This window comes from Cygnus atratus, chromosome 3, assembly GCF_013377495.2.
Source record: "Cygnus atratus isolate AKBS03 ecotype Queensland, Australia chromosome 3, CAtr_DNAZoo_HiC_assembly, whole genome shotgun sequence".
NCBI classification, from domain to species: domain Eukaryota; kingdom Metazoa; phylum Chordata; class Aves; order Anseriformes; family Anatidae; genus Cygnus; species Cygnus atratus.
The window spans coordinates 61282870-61304591 of record NC_066364.1 but is presented as its reverse complement, the minus strand read 5'-3'; the positions used below and the strand labels follow the sequence as shown (position 1 = coordinate 61304591).

Below are 21722 nucleotides of genomic sequence, written 5' to 3'. Positions count from 1 at the left end.
TTAGAAGGTTGGTCAGGCATGATTTCCCCTTGGTGAATCCATGCTGACTGAAACAATAGTAAAAGATAACTCCCTGTTATTGAAATACTTAAACAGGGAAATGCTTTCCCCGGGGTTTGAAAATCCTTCCACTATATGCTTAAGAGAAAGATATAGAAAGACTTAGTGGTAAATCCATTTCCACTCCATTCCTAGAGCAAAGCTAAGGGTGAGTTTAGACAGAAGTTCATCTCAGAAACAGTGCCACAGACGTGATTTCTTTGTTGGTGGGAAGGCGAGGCAGTGGGAGGATGGCAACAGGAGTTTTGCTGTCTTGACAATCCAGAGTGTCTTTAGCAAATTAAGGACATGCTTTCCAATCAACTGGTTATACCAAAGAACTTTGGACACTTTCTTTTTTGTTTATTTATTTATTAGTTGTCATTCTTTGACATGATGAATACTTACAGCAGTATGTTAAAAAAGGTACAGTTAAGTCTCTTGGCATCACTGCATAGCAGTCACAGCATTTTCACACAATCTAGTGCTTCCTTTCAGAATGATGCATATGGCATATATACGCACATATGGGGGCTGATTCTTGGTCCCAGTGAAGTTGGTGGGACCAGTGTTTGGCCCATAGAGTTGTACAAGATATGTGAATATGTATATATAAAATGCTTTACAATAAACATGACATATACAATCTTGAATTCAAAGATAAGCAGAATATATTTTACATCCAATTCAAACTTATTCTCTGCACTTAAAGTTTATGTACCTAAAATATTGGATGGATTATAGAAACAAATAATACAATAAAGTTTGCACCAATCAAAGTATTTTGGATACATATTCATGATATTCATGGCATGAAGCTTGCCTTGTGTGTGTGTGTGTTTTTTCTTTTTTAATATTATTATTATTTTGTTTGTGTTTTGGCATGTCTTTCTTTCTTTTTCTTTTCTTTCTTTCTTTTTTTTTTCTTTTTTATTTCTTTTTTTTTTTTTTTTGGATTTGCAGGATCTTAATTCAAATTTAAGTATTAGCTCTGTAGACCATGAGCTGGGGGTGGTGGCATCAGGAGGGGAATGGGAGAACCTTATGGACAGCTTAGCTGAGTAACTTAGAATGTAAGGCTATAAGTTATGTATGTTATCTTGACTGATACCTGAAAATAAAAAAGTAACTTCTTGAGTGTTTCCCCTTTCCAAGGAGAGTCCATTTGGAAGGGCTTATATGCATTCTGTTTATTTTGTTGGAAACTTCTAATAGTTCAATAAGAGTTTAGAAAAGCTGGTGAGATAACTATGCAGTTTGAAAACTGGCTTATTCCATTTACTGTGGTAGCAGCCTTCTCACTGATCATTGTGTGAGTCTTTGCTTTTTTTTTTTATTACAAAAAACAATACTTCATACAAAAAAAATTTGACATGTTCAATACTAGGTTAGACAGAACTGCAGATCCTCCATAGACTCTACTTAATGTCACCTATTCCTCTGTTCGTTTATGTTTTTCAAAAGTACACATTTTTCATACTCCTTTTTTTTCCTGTTTTGGTTGGTGGCCAGAATGTTGACCCTTAGAAATGCAAAGGCAGGTCAAACCTTTACTTAATGAAAGTGCATACGTATGCGTTATTTTAACCATACTAAAAAATTCACTTACCACCACTCTTTTTTTAAAAAACAAAAAAATAGTTATTTACACAGAATTTGCCTCTGATGAAACAAAATCTGCATTTCAAGAAACTGAGTTTTAATCAAGTGAATTGTATTTGTGTGGCTTAGTTAGTGTGTTAAGTTCTTGTTTTTACTGATTTTCTGCTTCCTTCATTACATATATGAAAACCTAACTGTTTTAAAACTGCAGAATCTTTTAGCTGCACTGTCCCAGTAAGAAAGAGAAATAATTTACATGGCCTTTCTGTAAAATGGCTAATAGGGCTGACAGCACAAACATCCATATACTTGGTATATCTGCATATACATTCCCTCACTCAGTTCATCCAGCATTCTGTTGGTATCCTGGGGAGAAATCCCAGCACCAAAATGTCCTCCAAACCAGGGAATACCAAGCATGTATCACAACAGCATATACTGAGCACTGGTGCTGTTGAATTGGCCATATCAGGTATGGTTTGGCTTCGTCTATGGGGAATCAAACGATAGCATTTTGCCTTACAGATCCCAGTGAATCTCATTGCCAGGCTTCTGCTGCCAGAGCCTAATTTTTCAGCTCACTTCTGTTTAGAGCACCTGAGGCAAATTGGTCCAGACCCAGACTTGCGTAATGGGTTTGGCTTACAACTACAGAAGCATTTCTGGAGGCACCCTGAACCTATTTCAAACACTGTTTCATTAGACAAGGTGATTGAAATCTAGCAAGTATGTTCGGTGTACCCAACCCCTCACCCCCGAACAAACAAAAGAAAAACCAAAAAACCCCACAAAAACCAAAACCAACAAACCCCCAAAACCCCAACCAACCAAACCAACAACAACAACAAAAAACCCTGTTCATTTTAAGAGCAGCTTTTCAAAGTTTATTAGGAAGCTTTAACTTGGTGAGAGCATTCTTGTAATAGGCCCCATAGGCTCTAATTACAGAAAAGGTCTTGGTTGTACTGTAACTATAGCAGGTCTTGATGTGCACTAAGCTCTCCTGTTGGACCTATTTTCTGGAAGCTCCTCAGGAACAGCACAACAACGTGTCTGTCAAGAGCTTTTTATGCTGCTAGACGCCAGGTTTATTTAACTAAACCTCAGAACATTTTTAAAAATTCTTTGAACTAGATGGAAAATGGCTTCAATTTCTTAGTAAAAAGACAAAACAAGGGAAATGATATTCTTTTGTAGGTACTTAAGTGCTTGTAGGCAGCACATTATACTGCTTGTATAATGTCCTAATAATTGTCCTAAATCTGTCAGAAGGAAAGATATATCTAAAAGCTGTAAAGCGGTGATACTCCCACCCCCACCATCAGGTGGTTAAAAAGGCGTTTATGTCCTGTAGTTAGAAATAATTTTATTCTACAAAAAATCCCTCTCTTTGATGGTTGTAGTACTACCAGTATGTGAGTCCCGTTTAGAAGAGGGAGGAAGGAGAATGTTTTCTACCACTTACAGCTTACAAAATGGTAGAGAAGAAAAGCAACTCTCAAGATGCTTTGTTTTCTCATAGTTAGTGATTTCCACCTTCCTATTTCACTGGATTTCAGTCCCTTTCTCTGAAGATACATGTCCAATAAGTTAGTAGATTAAAACATCCCTTACTAAACCTTATGCTTTTTGTTTTCCTTTAAACATATTAGTCACCTTATGCACATGAAAACTTTGTCTAACAAAGTCAATGTTCCCTGCAATGGAAAAAAAAATTCTACATCTCCCCTTGCACTTCTTTAAGTGAGCGTTCTTTCTCAAACACCTTCTAGTGCCTATTTAAGTGCTTTCTTTGTTGGCCTGTCCAAAGTAATTGTGTCCAAACATGATTATATGGCCAGATCTGATAGATATTTTGTAAAAGAGTTATGCTGATTTGATGTACTGGGGGCTTACAACAACATTGCACTTTGACTGAATACAATTAGTTTTTCTGGGGGCAGGGGAGAGAGGGCAATCACTTTGGTGCAATACAGTAGTGTCCAAGAATGCAATCTCATTGAAATGACTGAAGCTTAAGGAAAGCTTTACAGAAGAATATCTGAACTGAGGTTATGACATAGATAAGGCCATGTGTCTTTCAAAAACAAAGAGAACATAGGGTTCATAGAATTCCTCAGCTATTATGATAGTTAAAAGGATTTTTCTTAACAGACTGACTGGAAAGTATTTTATTTCCTTCAGTGAGTGAGACAGATCTAGCAGTCAGTTGAAGTTTTTTTGTTTTGTTTTTTAAATAAAAAGAAAAATATAAATGCATTTAGATGCTGGCTATCTAAGTAAGGAATGTGGGGGGGAATATCAGCTACACTACAACATCACTCGAGAAGACAATCGGACTCCAGAATTACTAGAATGTCGTGCTTTGTAGATCACTATGCTATTTAATAGAAATTCACGCTCTAGAATAAATGTTAATTGTGTTGAATTGTCAAATTATATGGTGTTGCTGTGGGGTTTTGGCTTTTACGTTTTTGTTTGTTTGTTTTTTGAACTTAAACTTCAGGCTCTGTGAAGCATTTGCCTAGACTGAATGTGCAAGGTGCCATGAATTAACAGCACGGACCCATATGGAATGTGTTTGAAGTTTTCAAGAGGTTATCCTGCCAGACTTCATTCCTTAATGACCTTTGATACACCTTTGATAGTGGAAAGGCAGTTCAGAATCATAATCGTATGGTTTTGGCAGCTATCAGAAAATGAAGGATGCTAAAAGTTAAGGCTTTTATCCACAAACAATGGTGTATATTAATAAACTCTATACCATATTTACAAATGCTTTCTCTTGTATTAAAACTAACAGTATTCTGTTCACAGTGCCAATGTTTTTACAGGTAGCAATCCCACAGTACTCCAGTATTTTGGCATGGGAATCAGTAGCGCTTTGTATTTACAGAAAATGTACACATATGAATATAAACATGTTACTTGAAACAGTACTCAAAAGATAGATCTGTTCATGTTTTAAAGGTTTAGACTGTACAACACCTTCCCTTTCATTTGCGAGGGAATACTGTTCCTTGCAATGAGAAGATGCCTGTCTTTTATCCAAAGTGGCATAAAAATGATTACCAAAATGAGCCTTGTTACACTGGAGTTGTGTATATGGAGAGTAACTTCAGTCCAAGGTTTATAGATCTGTTTAGTGCACAGAATACAAAAGTTAAAAAGGTTTTTATTTTAATTACTAAAATAACCAGATTCTCTCTGCCCTCTGTGAGCGCTGTCTCACTCAACCAGTGTCCTCTGGGTTCTGAAGATGCTGGTGGTTTAATGTGCAGCCCAGCTGCCAGACTGGAAAGTGTATGGTGCTCTGGGCCTATATACATATGTCACAGTATGACTCATGGTAAATGAATATATAACCAAGAGTGCCACTATCTCCTCCGTTTTCTCAGTAATCTTCCCTGCTTCATGGCAGCAGTAACTGGCCCGGCTTCAGTACTGCTGGCTGGGACTCCGCATTCAGGCAGTTCGTGATCAGAAGTGACGAATGGCATCAGGCATGCGCAGAACGAAGAGGAGGAGAGGAAGATAAAGGAGATCCAGAAAGGAACCCAGCAGAACCGTGGGTTTGTTCATGAGGACCCTTACAGCTTCTGCTTTGCCATTTCTTCCCTTTCCATGGTCTTGACAACAGGCTCTTAGCTCTCCGGGGTTTTGCTTGCTGCTGTGATCAAGACAGATAGCAGTGCTATAAGGAAAAGTGCAAAGCTGCCACTAAGGAGTCTCTTCTTCATTTAAAGTCTGTTCCTGGCTGCCAGTCACTTGACCTGAGTGGTCATTGCTCCTACTACTGCTGTGTTGCTTATGGAGCAAACTCCTCCACTTGGCCTTGTTCCTCCTGAGATGGTTTAGCATATTTTCAGATAAGGGGGTATCTCCTGTAAACTGGGCCCACCTCTCAAAGAGTGGCTCTACAATGTACGTCATGAACCCTGGGGAAAGAAAGTACAGCAGGTGAGGAACAAATTCATTCCCTGAGGGCATTTCCCCAGAGAGTGCCTCAAGAGAATACAGCAATATGAGTAGCAAAAACCTTGAAGAGAAGTAACAATAAACCCTCAAGCAGCCATCAGTTTCTCTTGAAACTGGCAACTTCTGACCAGCGCATATAAAGAAGTTATGGATCTATCTGTATGTGTAAATAAAATCAGAGAGACCATTCTACTCTGAGATTTCAAATTAGAAAGTAACCTACGTACAATCACATGTGATGGTTGTGATTTTTCTCCACACACACTAGAATGACCCCTTTTTTTCCTATGTAATGACTTATCTTTTTATTGAATGGTTGGTTTGGACAGGTTTCTTTTTTGTTTAGGTTGTGCATTGTGACTCTTATGTTATCTGCACTTCGTATTGTTAGGACAACTTGCCTGGGAGGGTGGGGAGAGTTGACATTGGTTTTTAGTATCAATTTTATTCACTTGTTCTAGGCACTGGGTAACAGGTTTCCTAGTCACAGCTGTGCATGAAAGAGCTGAGAATGGGCTGTGGTGGTGTCTGAGCCCTGTCATGTACCGTACCTGAGGTCATCACTGCAAAAGCAACGAGTGCTGCTGTGGCTATTGTGCTTCCCATTCCAGAGCTTTCTGGGCGTGTATTAACTCGAGGGCTTCTGTATGCTACGCTGTATGTCATAGATGCCTTTTGTACTGCAGAGTGCAGACAAGGACAGTGCTTGAAATTTGTGCGCTGACCTTTACTGTCACATGGGAAGACTATGCAACAGCTTCTCTGCGTCAGAAAGGTTTGTCTATTCTGACACACGGGGGAGTGGCTTTCACTTTGGGTTGGCTTTTGTACGAGTACAGCCTACAACACCTACTGTATGCAGGGGTGGCTTGTATTTAAGTGAACTGTGACAAAATCTCTGATAGCAGAAGAAAAATGAAAATGCTTTTAAGATTTAAACTGCAGTTCGATTCCAACAAAAAGGAGCTCAGAAAAACACAAACGTTTTAAAAACAGCTCTATGGCTGTTTCCTTGTTGTATGGGTACAGCGAAAATGTAATGGGTACAGCGAAAATGTAGTAGGTTTATCTGCACATCATGTCTTGTGTGTCTACAGGCTGCTGTAACCTTTATATGGCTGGGTTTATAATTGTAAAATGGCTGGACAGGCCTGACACAAAATGAAGTTGTTATCTGGGGCTTGCTGCAAACCCTATGGCTGGTGTCTGAGGTCTGCCGGGTTCTTCTAGTTTCCTCTTAAAGAACACTGACATCCATGTCAGGACTGTTAGCTGAGTTGCCAACATGAATGGAAGAGAAACTGTGCAGCTCTGTGGGCAGCGAGCAGTGCAGGTGGGACTGGAGGAAGCTCAGGGTGGGCAGCTGTGATCTGAGGTAGCTCTAAGCTGTGAGCTGTGGCTAACTTTGCTGTATATGTTGCCTTTGCTGCTTTTAAATGAATTATTTTTGTGGATGAGCCCTGTTTCAGTTTTGTTGTATGTGAACCTAGCTGCGGTAAAGTTTTTACATCAGTTAAGCTGAACCTGATCTCTCTGGTAAAGTGTATCAGCTTTGCCCAAGCAATCATGTGAGAGAAAAAGCCCACCAGTATTATCTATTATCAGACAATTTCTTTTAAATCATTGTTTCTGCCTCACTGTTTTTCTGGCAGGGGGAAAGGAAGATGAACACCTTAGCAGCACTTGTTCAGCTGTGAGACAGGTAGAATTGTATGGTTACACAGCTGTCCACTTAGCATCCTGTGCGTATGGTGTGAAACTGCAGACACATTTATGGGAACACCAACTGCAAACTAGCCATTGGGCTGCTGAGAGTGTTCTGCAAACACTGCCCTGGGGTCACACTCCCTGCTTGAGATCAATCTGCTGTCCTGCACAGGGAGGCTGTGGGGATGCCAATGTGCAGCAGAGGGGAGAAGTGAAAATTGCTCAGTGCTCTACAGGGTTTGTGGAGGACAAGTTAAAGTGTTGAAGAAAGACGGGAAGATGGAGGAACTTGTCTTGACTTCTTGCCCCCAAATCTCCAGAGAACTGCTACTAGGGGAACAATGAATATGGTCTGAAGGCTTTTAATGAATCAGTCATCTTTTCACCTCCTGCACCCAATTCTGCAGCAACTTGCTACTGCAGGAGCATTATGTTATGGAGCGTTTATGAAGAATCTGTGGGAAATTGGACAGAAAAATAATGGTGATGCTACTTTAAACCGGAAGGCTTCTCAGTATGCTCAACTTTCCCTCATCATCGCAAATAAAGCGGCTCCATTGAAATAAGCTTGCACCTGGCTGATCATCCTCGAGGTAAGGTCACGTGTCATCTCACGAAGTCAATCCTAGACCAAGTGTTCGGGATTCACGAAGTTGACCCTGGCTGTTGATTCACCGGGTTTATGTCACGGATGGATTTTATCGCATAACGTGTTTCAGTTTCTGTTTGAGCTTGTGCCATACTGTGATAAACATGGAGAGAACAGAATGAAGCTAATACTTACCTATTTGTATGCTTGGTATTGTATCCTTCTGCTGATTACAAAGAGGACTTATTTCCAGTTCAAATTTTTGTTCCAGGTCACCTACAATGTGAAAAGAAAATAATTTGCTGCCACTTATGTCTGTTCTCCATACCTACATCAGACTTGTACGGTGACTGCAACTATACGGATTTAATCAGGTGTAATCTTGCACTAATGAAAACCATGTTAAATGTCTAAATACCTTAATTTTTTGGACTCTTTTTTTTGTTTTGTTTTTTAGGCATCAGAGAAACTAAGCAAGCATAGAAAGAAAAATATCTCTAAGGAAAGGTGAGTTTTGAATGAACTTTAAATGTGAGCACTTAAGTGTTCTGAGGACCTTTATTTTAAAAATAGCCTCTCTCACTTCCTACTAGAAAACTACAGAAAACATTCTAGAAAAAAAAATCCGCATCTTGGTTAGTATGGTCATGTGAGTTGCTATTGTGTGCTTGTAAAAATTGCTGTTAAAGGCCAGCTCAATGGAGCCTGGCAGTATGGACCCCTTCCTACCCACCATATGGGAGGGATGAGAGACCTGCTACCTATAACCTAAGTTGTTCTGCTTGTCCTTTTTATTTACTAATAAGGATGTTGTGAGTGCTGTTTAGAAGAAACATTCCCATAAATCAGACAAAACATTACATTCAACCTCAAAATAAACATTTTGCTTCAAATCCACTGATTTTGTTTAAAAGCTTTTTTTTATTGTCCCCTCTGACAGTTTTGACTTAAATGCTTTAGTGCTGCCTGGCTTCTATAGCCCCATATATACTATGTGCATTTTTAAGCCTTCTCTTTCTCCTCCCTGCAGCATGAAATTGCTTCTTAAATGTAAGTGAGGGGAATATTTTCAGTTTTAACTAGATATTTAGGAAATACCAGGGAAATGTTTTGAGCTTCACGAACAATCAAAAGGAACAATTCATCAACGCTGAGACAAAGTGAGTTTGTTATGTTTCCAAATGTGCAGTTTGTTTGTTCTCTTCTTCCCTTCTACCCACTTCAAGAAATCTTTGACAGATAAAAGAGAACTCCAGTGATGTAAGTATTCTGGGCTCCAAATGGTTTGCATGTATGGCTCAAACTGTACCAACATCTTGTCTTTGACAAGCCATTTAATTGAGAAAGACAAGATTTTTCTTAACATGGTAAGAACTTAAAGGATGGTAATTTTTCTTGTGTTCCAAGTTGCTAGAAAAGTAACTGCATGAATTAGTTGCTGAGAACTCTCACGCTAGGGGAAACCTTTCAAACAACTTTACAACCTCTCTAGAGAAACTGAGCATGAATGTTGTTTAAACATGAGCCATTTTCTTGAAACTTGTTCCTTGCCAATTCCAGCTTTATATAAACAAATCAGGTTGCATTATGTTCCCTCTGTTCCTAACTGACTTTTGAAATGTCCATTCAAATGATCCACTTTTAAGGTTTTTGCTGTACAGAAATGCTTGAATTTCTTAGGATCAGGTTAAGCTATTTTTCTATGAAAGGTTTGTGTTAGGAACTGTTGTAGGGATCAGGTGCTTCCTGAAATCTACCTGATCTGTACATTTTGTTTATTGATAGGTGTAAATGCACCAGATAGTTGGAAGATTAGGGTTTGAGTCTATTTAAATGGCATTAGAAACATTTCATACAAAAAAAGTTCAAACTTCTGTATACATTACAGCAGGAAGATTAATCAATGCATTATTTTTGGTATTATCTGCCTCATCTATAGTTAAAATTCTGACCATAAAAGCTATGGTTTCCAAATACCAACCTTAGTGACAAAAAACACCTTCGTGCCTCAGCATTATGTGTAAGGGGGTAGAGAGATCTACAAGAATACGTTTTTAAGTGGTAATGGTATCTAAATACACTATTTATTGTTGTTTTTTTGTATCACTTACCAAGATTACACAGCCACCAGTGACAGTCATACCATTGCTTCTGCACGTTCTTTTTTTTTTCACATAATTGCTCTTTTCCCCCTTGTTACAGCTCTAACTGGTCTTGTATGCTCCTGTGTCCCCTTTCAGAGGTATAGTACACAAGTTTTACTAGTGCGTCTTGAGTCTTAGGGAAAAAGCTTAAGTTTGTAAGAGCTGAGACTGCTGTCTTTCACAGCACTGTCCCTCAATACTCCCCATTGGTGAGATTTCAGAAAACTGGGACCCTGTCCTCATGTGCTGGATATTGATTATGCCTTGGCTATACATCCGACTCTTGCAAGTTGCTTATGTTGCTTCAAAAGCATCAAAGACTTTTCACCAGCTTAAACTGACGCTGGCTAAAAATTAACTTGTTGAACTATTTGTCCTTGTTCGTTAATGTTCCGGACTAACTGTACTAGGTACCAGCCCAAATGTGGCTTAACTCAGTACTGCAGAATTTTAAGTGAATTGAGTACTTCATTGTGTGCTCTTCCAGTGTTTGTACCACTTGCCTTAGGCTCTAAGGATGCTACAAACAAAGAATTTAGCAGTGATTAAACTCTGCTGCACCCTGTCCGTGTTGTAGCACAGCATGACCTTGCCTATGCAGATAGAGCCAAATGGTGCAATTACTGTGTTTAAAAAAGGCCCTGCATGACTGAGCTCTCTGCAGGGGTCTGAAAGCATTTGCAATAGGTTCTAGCAGAGCGTTGGCTTGCCTACTTCGGCCGTTTCAAACATGTTAGGGAAGCTTACTGTGCTGGGAACTGCATTTGAACTCTTTCTCTGCATTTCTATGCAGAGGAGTGTGTCATATTTAGGAAACACGGAGGCTGAGCCTCCTGTAGGAGTTGTGAGAGTCTGAAAAGTGAGATAAAATGCAGTCAGTAGCGGTATGATGCTGGTGCAGTGTAACCCTGGCGCAGTTTCAGCTCAGAAGAGCTAACGACGGCTGGAGGGTTCTCAGCGAGGAACCAAGCCGTGGGCTCTTCAGCAAAATTCAAGAGCTGAGGCACGGCACAGCTCTGCCACCCTCCTGCTAGAAGAGCAGCTGGGTCACGTAAATCCTCACTGCTCCTCTGCTCCTCCTCCCTTTCCAGATGAGGCAGTGTGTCCGTGCAACTGCCTGTCCTTGAGGGATATTTCAAGGCAAAGGGCTGAATGCTCCCTGCCAGTGTCAGCTCTCTGTCCGGCTGCACACCGTGCCTGAGAGCAGGTGGGGAAGGGGCTGACCTTGCCGGTAGAACTCCTCGCAGACTCGCTCGCTCCACTGTTTGCTCAGGTCCCACAGCCGGCACGGGTTGCAAATGTCAGCACACTTGAGTGCAATCTGAAAGTAAAGGGGAAAAGTAGAGGTGAGAAAATAAATTACCTAGCAGTGCTTCAGTTGTAAAGCTGCAGTCATGAAACTCCCAGGCCTCACCAGCGATGGTGGGAAGGGTTAAGATCACCTTTTGGGTACTGAGCCTCACCCAAACATGCCTTTTGAGGAAAGAGCATTTACTTAAGCTGCAAACAAACCTTTCATTCAGCCCTCTGCTTTACTGTAGTGAGAACAAGAGGAGGGCCAAATTCCAAGATGGCAAAGTCTTTTGGATATCCCTTGTAAGGAGTAAGCCAACAAAAGCTTCAGGCTGGCTCCTGCTGATTGCCTGGCTCAGGATCCGTGAGTGATGCTGAGGGAAGGAAGAGCCAAGCTGGTGTAAGGCTGTTCGGGCGTCATTCCTCTGTGGTCTTAGTGAGTGACCTTGCATCTCCCTTCAATTACACTTCATTTTAATGGCCACGTGCTTTTCTTTACAAAGCTAAGCACAGGGCCCTGTGCACTGCCTCTGGCTTGGTTTCACTTAGTTAACCAGGGCTATTAAGTGCTTTGTAGGGGAATGAGTACAGGAGGGCAAAAGAATTTTAAAATCATGTCACTGCTTCATAAAGAGAGCTATGTAATAATCCATCTGCCTTACTGCCTTGGAACGAGATGTTGTGTACCTTACTTCTTCCTATATAGACTGAACACAGTCGGTTAGTTTGACAGAGGACGGAATTCATTCTGGCACCCGGAGAGGAAAACATAAGAAATATTTCCTGTATAAATTCAGACCTGTGAACCAGAGGAGGGAAGTCTCCGAAGTCACTTTTCTTTCTGGATTAAATTGATTAGCCTTAATGTTACTGTGTACTTAAAAGAGCATTCCAACCATTCTTTAACCTATCCTGACCAGTCTAGAATTCTTGATGTTTTTTTTTTCTTCCACAAATAATCCACTAAACAAGTAAATCTCACTATGTTTCTGTCCTAGTTTTTATCTGTCTTCAAGAAAGTGCATAAGGATTTTTTTTTTGCCACAGTTGAGATTTGTAATCCCCGTGCCTCTGGCACTTGCACAACTTTCTTGCCTAATCTGTCCAGAAATATGATAAACCCATCATCCTGCCCTGCACGGGCCGTGCAGGAATCTGACAGAAGGCCGTGTTTCTTGGAGGACAGACGAGAAGATTGCTGCATTTCCCACGCTTCTGGAGGGGGAAGAATTAACAGATCAGCACTTCTTTCCCTGCAGCTGTCACCTTTCCCGTAACCTCAACAAAGTGATAACGTGTAGATGTTTGTTTTGTAAATGACAACGCTCACTTTAACTCTTTTGTGCACTTAAGAGGGAAATTGATGTCAGTTCTCCACAGAAGCATGTATATACAGCTACTTTAATCCCAATAATGCTTTAATAGGTAGAGGTTTATTCTGAAGGGCCTGTTAATGACTGCAGCTTAGCTGGAAGAATTGGTTTGAATCTATTTGATTTTTAAATAAAACATGGTTTCTTCTTTAGCTACGCTTCAATAGCGAAGCACCTGCTGCCATGGCAACAGCTGCCTCTGCAGCAGCACTTTCCGAACATCAGTCACAGGACCAGGACTTGGGCACCTGGTGTCAGGCTGCCTTGGGAAGAGTACCAAGAAGGGCGCTCTCCTGCCCGTCACTAGGAAATAACACCACTGAAGTGACACTTGTCATACGGAGAATGAAGTCGAGGCGTTACCTGGGAAGAGATGCAGTGTTCTGGAAATAAAGTAATTAGTGGCGTATCATCATTTCTCAGCATATGACACTCTCCTCCGTCTGTTGCATGCCCAGCTTTTTAACTCAAAGAGCTCACATAAGGAAACATGAGAGGCACCTTATGCTTGTCTGACAAGCAGGTGCCAGGTGGCAGAAGCAAAGTGATTATGACACTAGGTAAGGCAGTGCTGTTGTTCAGAAACACTATCCCTATGTTATTCTAATGTGTACTGGGAAATACCATGACTTGAAACATGAGTAAGAAAACAATAGCGGAAAGAAATAATTTTAAAAGTTACCTGAAGCATAAAATGTCTGTCTTGTGCATCCTCCAGTCTCAAATCCTGATTGTCAAGGTGCGACTTCAGACGGATCAAGAACTCATTCTGTCTGTTGATGTCTGTTGCCAAGATCAGGGAGCCTAGCTGCTGCTCGATGTCTTGTCTGCAATTAAGGAAAACAAGCCCCTTTAGTCATGAAACCACTAATCGTGCAAAACAACCTGCTATGGGCCATAGCTAGCACAGAGCTTCCTTGTTCTTCACAGATCCAGTCTGGTCTGCGTGGTCATTCTCTGATGGGGTGGGTAGGGTACAACTGCTCTAGCTGCCTAAATGGCTTGAGCAGGAATGGATAATGTGGAAAAAAAAATATTTGTTTGTGTAAGTGGTTCTGAAAGCTTCCAAAAAGTGCTAGGAAAGGAAAAATAAACAGGATATAGCATCTAGAAAAATGGTCATGTCTTACTTCAGCTGCTCAGAGTGGGGTGCTGAATACTGCAAGCAACTCTAAAGTAGGACTGAACAGAAGTTGTCAGTCTGATGTGAGGGATTTCTGGAGGAATACGGAGCTTATTGCTTCCAGGCAACTTGTTTACGTTCTTGGCAAGGTCACCTGTGATTAAACCCTAGTATTGCAGGCTGTTCATTGGCTCCATCTCCTTTCCTTGGTAGGAAAAGCACTGCACAACACCAGCAGGTAAGAAATGAGCATCACCTTGGCCTAGGTACTAATGTTGCTTTCTTTTTTTCCCTCACTTCACCCAGAGAAGCTGAAAACCAAACCACACCTCCTCTGCAATGCGTGGGATTCCTTAGCAACCTCTAAGCTACTTGACCAACTCCTCAATTTTTCTATTGCATACTTTTTAGTCATTAAATCTTTCCATGTCTGGTTGGTGCTGTGTAAAAGAAAAATGCCAACAATAGATCTGAAAAGGTCTGCTCTTGCTGGGATGCCCAATGTTTCCACTGACAGCGTCCATCCTCATGCTGAAAAGGCAAATTCTTAGAAAATATTTCTGCGGTATAACTTGGTTTTGTGGTTTCATACTGGCACCAAGAGAGAGCAGGATGTTCAGCCTACTCTGAAGTCTGACTTCTCTGTTTCCTCTCAAGAAGAGCGAAGGAAACCAAGGATCAGTTTTTCAGTGATGCATTTCCTCCAGCTGACACTTACGTCACCTCCTTGGGCAGGTGGGCGAGGAGCCGTGATTCTCGAAGCATGCCTATCGTAGATCTCCAGTGATGATTTTCTAGCACTGAAACGTTCTGGGATGAATAAAAGGAATACGTTAAAGGATTAGGCAAGTGCACACGGCCCAGATACATATTTGCCATATCACACGATGCCTAGAGCTGGTTGGAAATTGCTGTAACAAACTGAAAGAGATTGAGCATAAAACATATGCTTTTTAGCAACATTTGCGTATGAGGAAGTGCTCTGGATTTCTTGAGTTAAGAACTTTGTGCTTCTAGGTTTCCTAGCTAAGGTCAACCCTAGAGTCCTGTTCTGCATTTTTGAGCCCTGCTGTGAACAGAGGAGTTAATCACATCTGAGTGTAAGGTAGCTTACATTCTAACAGATTTATTAACAAATTAATTAAATCATGATTGCAAAATCTTATCTAGCTTATGGTTTACCTCATACTGATCCCAAGCTGACTTTTCAGTTTCTACAGTCGGAATGCAGAGCAGCCAAGTCAAAGAAAACTGCACTGCCAAACTTCCCCTGAAGTCAGGGAACTGGAAGCTCCTGGCAGCTGCTCAGTGACAACAAGATAGCAGCATCACTAAGCATCTGCAGGCTTCAGCAACAGAGTCTGCAACAAATTTTGAGTCCTTGTTTGTTTGCTTCCAACTAAGTGGAAACAAAGTTAGACAGGAAAAACAATAATCCCAGGGAACAGAAACACAGCTTTATAGGTCCTCTGTAAATTATAACAAATTGGGTATCTTGTGTCTGATGATTTCATATTACTGTCCTAACACACAATGCGCTTATCAATCATCAGCCATTTAGTCCACAGAATGCTTTCTACCACTGAACAGTTCAGCAATGTAACTTTCTCAGAAACCTCTAGCACAATTTTTACAACTCAAACCTGTTTGCTGCAGAGGCACAGTCCAACAAAAGACCCTCCAATGAACTACTCAGTCCCTGAACACACAAAAAAAGCACACAGTACAAATGAAATGACTGTCACCCGGCAATGGGGACATTCTTGGGGGAGTTATAGCATCTTTTGGGCACTATCTGTGGCTTTTTCAGTAGATGTGCACTAGATTCAAACAAGCAAACAACAAACAAACAACCCAACCTTTTGGGCAGGTAGCAGAGCAAGGACTCCACCTTGTTGCTGCCCACTAAAAAACTAGCATCAGCATCCCTCTCTCTGGCCACTGTCAGTCTTTGGCTCCTTTCTGCACAGTCACACAACTCTGAGCTGTAGCTGCAGGAGTGCTGCCTTTCCTGTCGGATGTGATGCACAGTTCCACTGCTCCAAGAAGGACTCAGCATTATGTTCTCCTTAAGGCTTCCCTTTCCTTCTTTGTTATCCTACTGTATGGAACGACCACTGAAACACAAAAGATTGCCAGTAACCAGATCCAGTTTGCATTTTGACCATCTTCACAAAGTTTTCTTGAAATTTAGTGCTCAAAATTACTGCAAAGCTGAGAGCACAAATTTGATTGATTTGCCATTACAATATTTTCTGCAGTACGCTCTGCTGCTTTTTGAATTCACATGTTGCTTCCCTAATAGAAATTACCAATACAAAAAAAACAAAAAAAACAACTTTCCAACCATCAGAACAAGCAAGGCAACAGCTAAATTACTTTTGACAGCAATTCTGTTCACCAGCCAACTTAAATATCCTTCTCGTTTTGCCTAAATACATCAGGATGGACTTTTGCAACCCTGTACCCTGACCTAGAAAAACAAGGGACTATAGTAGGACACAATATCTTTTTTCTTCTTTCACCTCCCTAATCTCAGAGCTGAATCCTGGTGCCAGTGGTTGCTCCAGGTTCACGGGCTGCCATCTTCCTACCTGAAGGTAAAGTAGACAAACCCTGCCTGGCTGTCATCTTTGGGAAGTCTGATGCTTGCTGCAGACCGTGACTGCACTCACAGTTCCTGCAGTTCCCATCTGATGCACCCAGCCCCTGAAACCTCCTCCCGGCTGAGGTCCCCTGCCGAGCATCCCACGCCCCCACATCCCTTCCAGAGCTGCAGTGGGATCGAGCTCAATGATTCCCACTGGGTTGTCTGCATTTCTCTTCTACCATTCTGTGATGTTTCAGATATATCCTTCCCATCTGTGTTCCAAAAGACAGTGTGGTTTAAGAGTTTACAGCTTATCATTCAGTCAACTTCCCTGTAAACCAGGAAATTGTGACTGCTGGGACCTCAGTCTCAGATTCAGCCAACCATGCAAGCTATAGGCCTTTCACATTGAAGAGTTGTCTTTTGAGCTCAGGTTTGTTGACTATAGAAGTATGGCTTATACACATTATGCTCAGGGGCCTGAAATACCTGGTTGTCAGCATAAGAGTGCAAGCAGTTTCTCAAGAGAAACCAAACAAGGTGAGTACAGAAAGTTCTCTGGGTAGAGAATGCAGAGCAAGCTTGTCTGTGAAACAGATCACAATTGGCTAGCTGAGGAAAAATACGGAATAAAGTTAATTTCAAATCAAAACACTGTAGTTTCATGTGTTAAGTGCCTATGTTGCTGTGTGCTTCCCCCTCCCCCCCCTCCCTTACTGTTCATTGGGTGATTTCTCCCTTCTGGTTTCCTACCTGTCCTCAACTACAAGAGGGACCCCAACAGAGGTGTCTTGGATTTTGTTGTCTCCACAGCTCTCTTGGCAGTATCCACTCCTAACCACCTTCACAGAGCAGAGCATGTTGCTGGGGCTCGCTTGCCTGACAGACCTCATTTTGTTCCTGTAAACCTATTTTCCAGCCCAAATTTGTACCTGCTTTGTCACCTCCCCTGTTTCCCCACAAGTGGTCTGGAACCTTAAGACTCTGCTGTATTCATTAAGGGGAAGACCTGCCAGTGTCTACCATCTCAACACGGCTCCCCTGGGAAGGAAGGAGCATGCTGGTGCTTGCTGGTCCCTGCACACACTTAACTCCCACTCTGGAGCATCGCCCATCTTTGTCAAACAAATGCTTTACCTGCATGGCAAGAGGCTCTTTTTCAGTTTTCTCTCTGACTGGCTCACAGCTGAGCTTGAGAGACTGCCAGCCTCTGGGCTGTCTTACACTTACGGTGCTGGCCTAGAGCTCTCCCAAGCTCTGTATGGAAAGCCTGCTTGCCTAACATTTGGCCACACTGAAGGCCAGCCAGAACAGGACCACGTGTGTAGGTATCCAGGAACTTCCTTGCATCCAACTAATAGTTACTCAAAGAAAAAAAAAAACAAACAACAACATGGGTATCCATTCCAGAATATTTCCACTCCTGTAAATTTCTGATCTTTGCCTGCTGCTATACGAGAACTTAAATCGAAGCCGCTACAGTGTCTAGTATCTCATGTTTAAAGTACACGGAGCAGGGAAAAGGAAAGGTCAAGTTAACAAGTGACAACTGAGCATGAAGTCATATGACTCCCCTATTAAATGCAAGCAGCCAGAATCCCTGAAGCTGTTGCCAACAATTAGTAGTCAGCTATTCCACCCAGGAACACTCTACTGCCTTATTAAGTCTAATTGCCATTAGTTATCTGATGGCTTAGGCTGGGGGGTAGGAGATAAACCACGCAGGGAAAACAAAAATTCTATGTGATGGCTTACAGACTGGTGTTTTCAACTCTGATTTCCAGAGAGCTTGCTTCACCACTTCTTATTTTTTGAAAAACCCTGAGTAGCACAGATTTATTTTAAAGACTGAATGCTAGGAAGTCTCTGTCATATCAGAGGATTGAACCCTAAAACTAGAGGATTGCTCTAACACAATCTTCAGGACAGGGAAAGAATTTTTTTTTTTTTTTTTTTTTTTTTTTTACACTTAAGACTATTAAAAGACCTCCAATCTGTGACTAGCTGTGACTAGGCCAGTCACAAAGTTTGGAGTCTCTGAGCATCACCACGTCCTGGCTGGGGCTCCCATGGCCCAGCCTTGTTCCCAGGGCTGAAGGAAAACTGAACCCTTACATATCCAACTTCTTATGTTAAACACCAGTGTTGCTTGAGCAGGGCAAAACAAGACAGAACCTCCTTACAAGTACTTAGCAAATCACAGCAAATTCTTCATTTACTAAGTATGTATAGAAAGGCACCCAGCTATTAGTGAGTCTTCCTCAGTTAGATTTATTTTTAACTGAGGATATTCTGATTCTGACACCTTTTTAAGAAGGCTGAAGCTGATTCTTCCAAAGGATAGAAATCTCTACAATCTCCATTTATTAACTACGAATTACAGTTAGTGCAACCAAAATGATTTATGGCATCGCCCAAGTGTGTATATAAAAATATAATGTAAAGAATAAAGATGCTCATATATGATAAAGTACACATGCACACAAAGATAGCTTGATTGTACATATATGATAATTATAGATAAAATCCAGAGCTACAATAATTGCCATGGAACAAAGCTAGAAATATGTTCAGGAAGGACCACAAAAATCAGTAGAAGATGGATTCACTGATAGTTATTTGAACAAGAGGATATATACCAGGTGAAGGACAACACTATACTTATCCCAGGCTTGTATTTCTCTCTGAGATCCTTTACTGTCTGCTCTTAGAAACAGGATACTGGTCTAAACAGCATGTGGCATGACCTATGATGAGTGCTTTTAATTTTTTTCTTTATATCTCTAGGCATGTTTGTGTAAATATCTACAACTTTTTTTTTCCTCCATCTTCTATTTTTTTTAAATTGCAACATTCGTGAAACGTTCAATTTTCCTAGAGCCAGATGAAGCTGAAGTTTCTTTTAACATAATGCCAATTTAAGACATTCTTGTTGTTTACTTGCTTGCTGAAGGAAAATGAAATACAAATCATCTCTCTGATTTTAATTCTCCTACCCAGAGCTCCTTAACCCAGATAATCTACAGTAGAAATAACCAAAGCAATTGATTTGGCTTAAATGTCCTCAACAAAATTGCATATTTCTACCTTCTTTCTCATGTCCATCAGCTTTGTTATAAGAAAAGATGCCCAGTGAGAAGCATAGCTGAAATTGTTCAGACTTACAGTGTAGGTCATTCATTACTGTGAAAGCTCACTGCAAGTTGCTTAGACCCTCCTTGACATTATTTTACATATTACCAGTCTGAAGAGTGTTTTTACCTGGTACAGGCTGGCAAGGTGGTGTTTAGTTTTGATCAAAAAGGGCTGGTTGACCCCTGGATGATCCACATCATGAGCTGCAGCAGCTAGCAGTCCAAGCATGATGTCCGATGGGGTGAGGAAGTTGGCAAGCTGAATCACACATTAATCACAACAAGAACACAAATAGTAAACACTCCCCCCAGCCCCCCCACCGCCTTTGGCAGATAAACAAACCAGCTGACATCATGGCACTGCTCAGTTTTGTAGGAGTACACAGATGTCAAAACCAAAATTAATTGTGCTCAACCTTTTTGAGGCCATCATTGAAAAAAAAAATCTATAAAGTACATCAGACTACCTTCACATGTTACAAGAGCTTGTATTCCTTATCCTTTTATTTTTCAGGACAAGATATGGCTTGTTATATGAGCGTTTGAGCTTAGTCTAAAAGATTCAGTTTAAAAAAAGGAAGTAAGTGTACAAGCAGGTCGGTATATGGTAGCATCCATGATAAGGGCTACGCCTCAATATTTAGCAACATCAACAACACATCATGCTTCATTTTCTAGTACAGCATCTGCATCTGTAAAATGCAGAGTTTACAGACTTTTGAAATTTCAGACTTGGCTGTTGAATATCTCAGTTCAAATGTTGGTATTTTTTTAGAGAACATAATTTGCTTCTCTAACTTCAGACATACAAATTTGAAAACCTGCCCATATTTTTTTTCTATTATACAGCTTATTATTCGGAAGCTTGTGCAGAGGATACTCTTGCAACAGAACCAGTCAAAGGTACTGTGTGCCCACTTTTGGTGTTCCAATGCCATATTCAGTACTTTACAATATTGATGCGAGGGGCTTATGTCCTGAAGTGAGGGATGCATGGGCAGGCATTGCCTTCTACTGGCTTTGCTGGGAGCACTGCTACCTCAGGTGGAGGGCTGGTGCACCCTGCCCCAGCAAAACTTGCCAGAGCTCGTATAACAGCACTCGGATACATCATCTGCATGATGGAAAGTGATTTCAGTAGCTTGCTTGGAGTGTCTGGAAGCAGTAGCTGACTCTGCTATTGACTTGTTGGTGACTTCAAGTACACAGCCATTTTCTGCTATCTAAAAATAGTTTTTTGTTGTTGTTTTTGACATTTGCTTGGTTTTTAATCCTGAGAAAGCAATTTGAGAATTATCTGAAAGCAACATCAGTGTGAAAGGCTGTCATTACCTTGGGCTCCCTTAGATAGCAGTGCATAGCTTGTGTGACGTCAGCAGCATGGACAGCATTGTGGTACGGGTTTTGGCTGTGGTAATCTTCTTGAACCATAACTGGGAACCAAAACAGAAAACAAAGACCTTTTTGTCTCTGAATTCCATGGCCACAACTGGCAACTGGACTTAAAATACAATTTGGGGTTTTGCAGTCAGCTGCCTATGGGGTTTCTTCAAATACCTGTAGCTTACTTAGACTGGTGCTCTTACTGGGATACCTTCAGAAAAAAAAAAAAGCATGAAAGGATTTGTGAGGCCCACAGGGATACACTGGGTCTAGTTCATAAATCAACTCTTTCTTGCCTTAGTGAAGGCTCTCATTCAGGAGTAAAATAAATAAGGAAGAAAGGCAAATTTATCCACAGCATAGTGTAATTATTTAGGCTGCTGTCATACGGGAGTAATATGTCATTACGGCAGTACTGCCTATTTTACAGCAGCAGGGGGAGAGGCCCTGACGTCCTGGCACCATTTGCTGTTCAAGGACTACAGTTCAAGGCATTCCCACAGAAAATCAAAAGATAGGTCATTTGGTTATTTGAATCAAAATATTCTGTGACAACCACACGATGCTTCCATTTTAAAATACCAGTCGTTCTTGCATATCAGTTTGCGGAACTTTAAGTGTACCATCTGAAGACTGAGTGTCACTCTGTTAACTCTCATTTTGCACTAGCACAGGAAACCACTGAGGTTTGTGCTTCAAGCTGATCTGCTCCTTGCAGCAGCGCCCGCACCGTCAGGGGATCTCCGGGCAACACAACTTGAACGGTG

General features: G+C 41.2%; 1 protein-coding gene across 3 annotated transcripts in view; it reads right to left on the bottom strand.

The window, feature by feature from the left end:
• Positions 1-376: 376 nt before the first annotated feature.
• PDE7B (phosphodiesterase 7B) overlaps positions 377-21722 on the bottom strand; it is a 181690-nt gene continuing 160344 nt past the window's right edge. For all 3 annotated transcript variants that reach the window (XM_035538326.2, XM_050709552.1, XM_035538324.2), the window contains 7 exons: positions 20905-21005; positions 19700-19831; positions 14567-14658; positions 13408-13552; positions 11284-11380; positions 8111-8191; positions 377-5579 (listed from right to left, as the gene is read on the bottom strand). In XM_035538326.2, coding sequence (XP_035394219.1) covers positions 5362-5579; positions 8111-8191; positions 11284-11380; positions 13408-13552; positions 14567-14658; positions 19700-19831; positions 20905-21005 — 866 coding nt within the window. In that variant the 3' untranslated portion in view covers positions 377-5361. The remainder of the gene's footprint in view (positions 5580-8110; positions 8192-11283; positions 11381-13407; positions 13553-14566; positions 14659-19699; positions 19832-20904; positions 21006-21722) is intronic.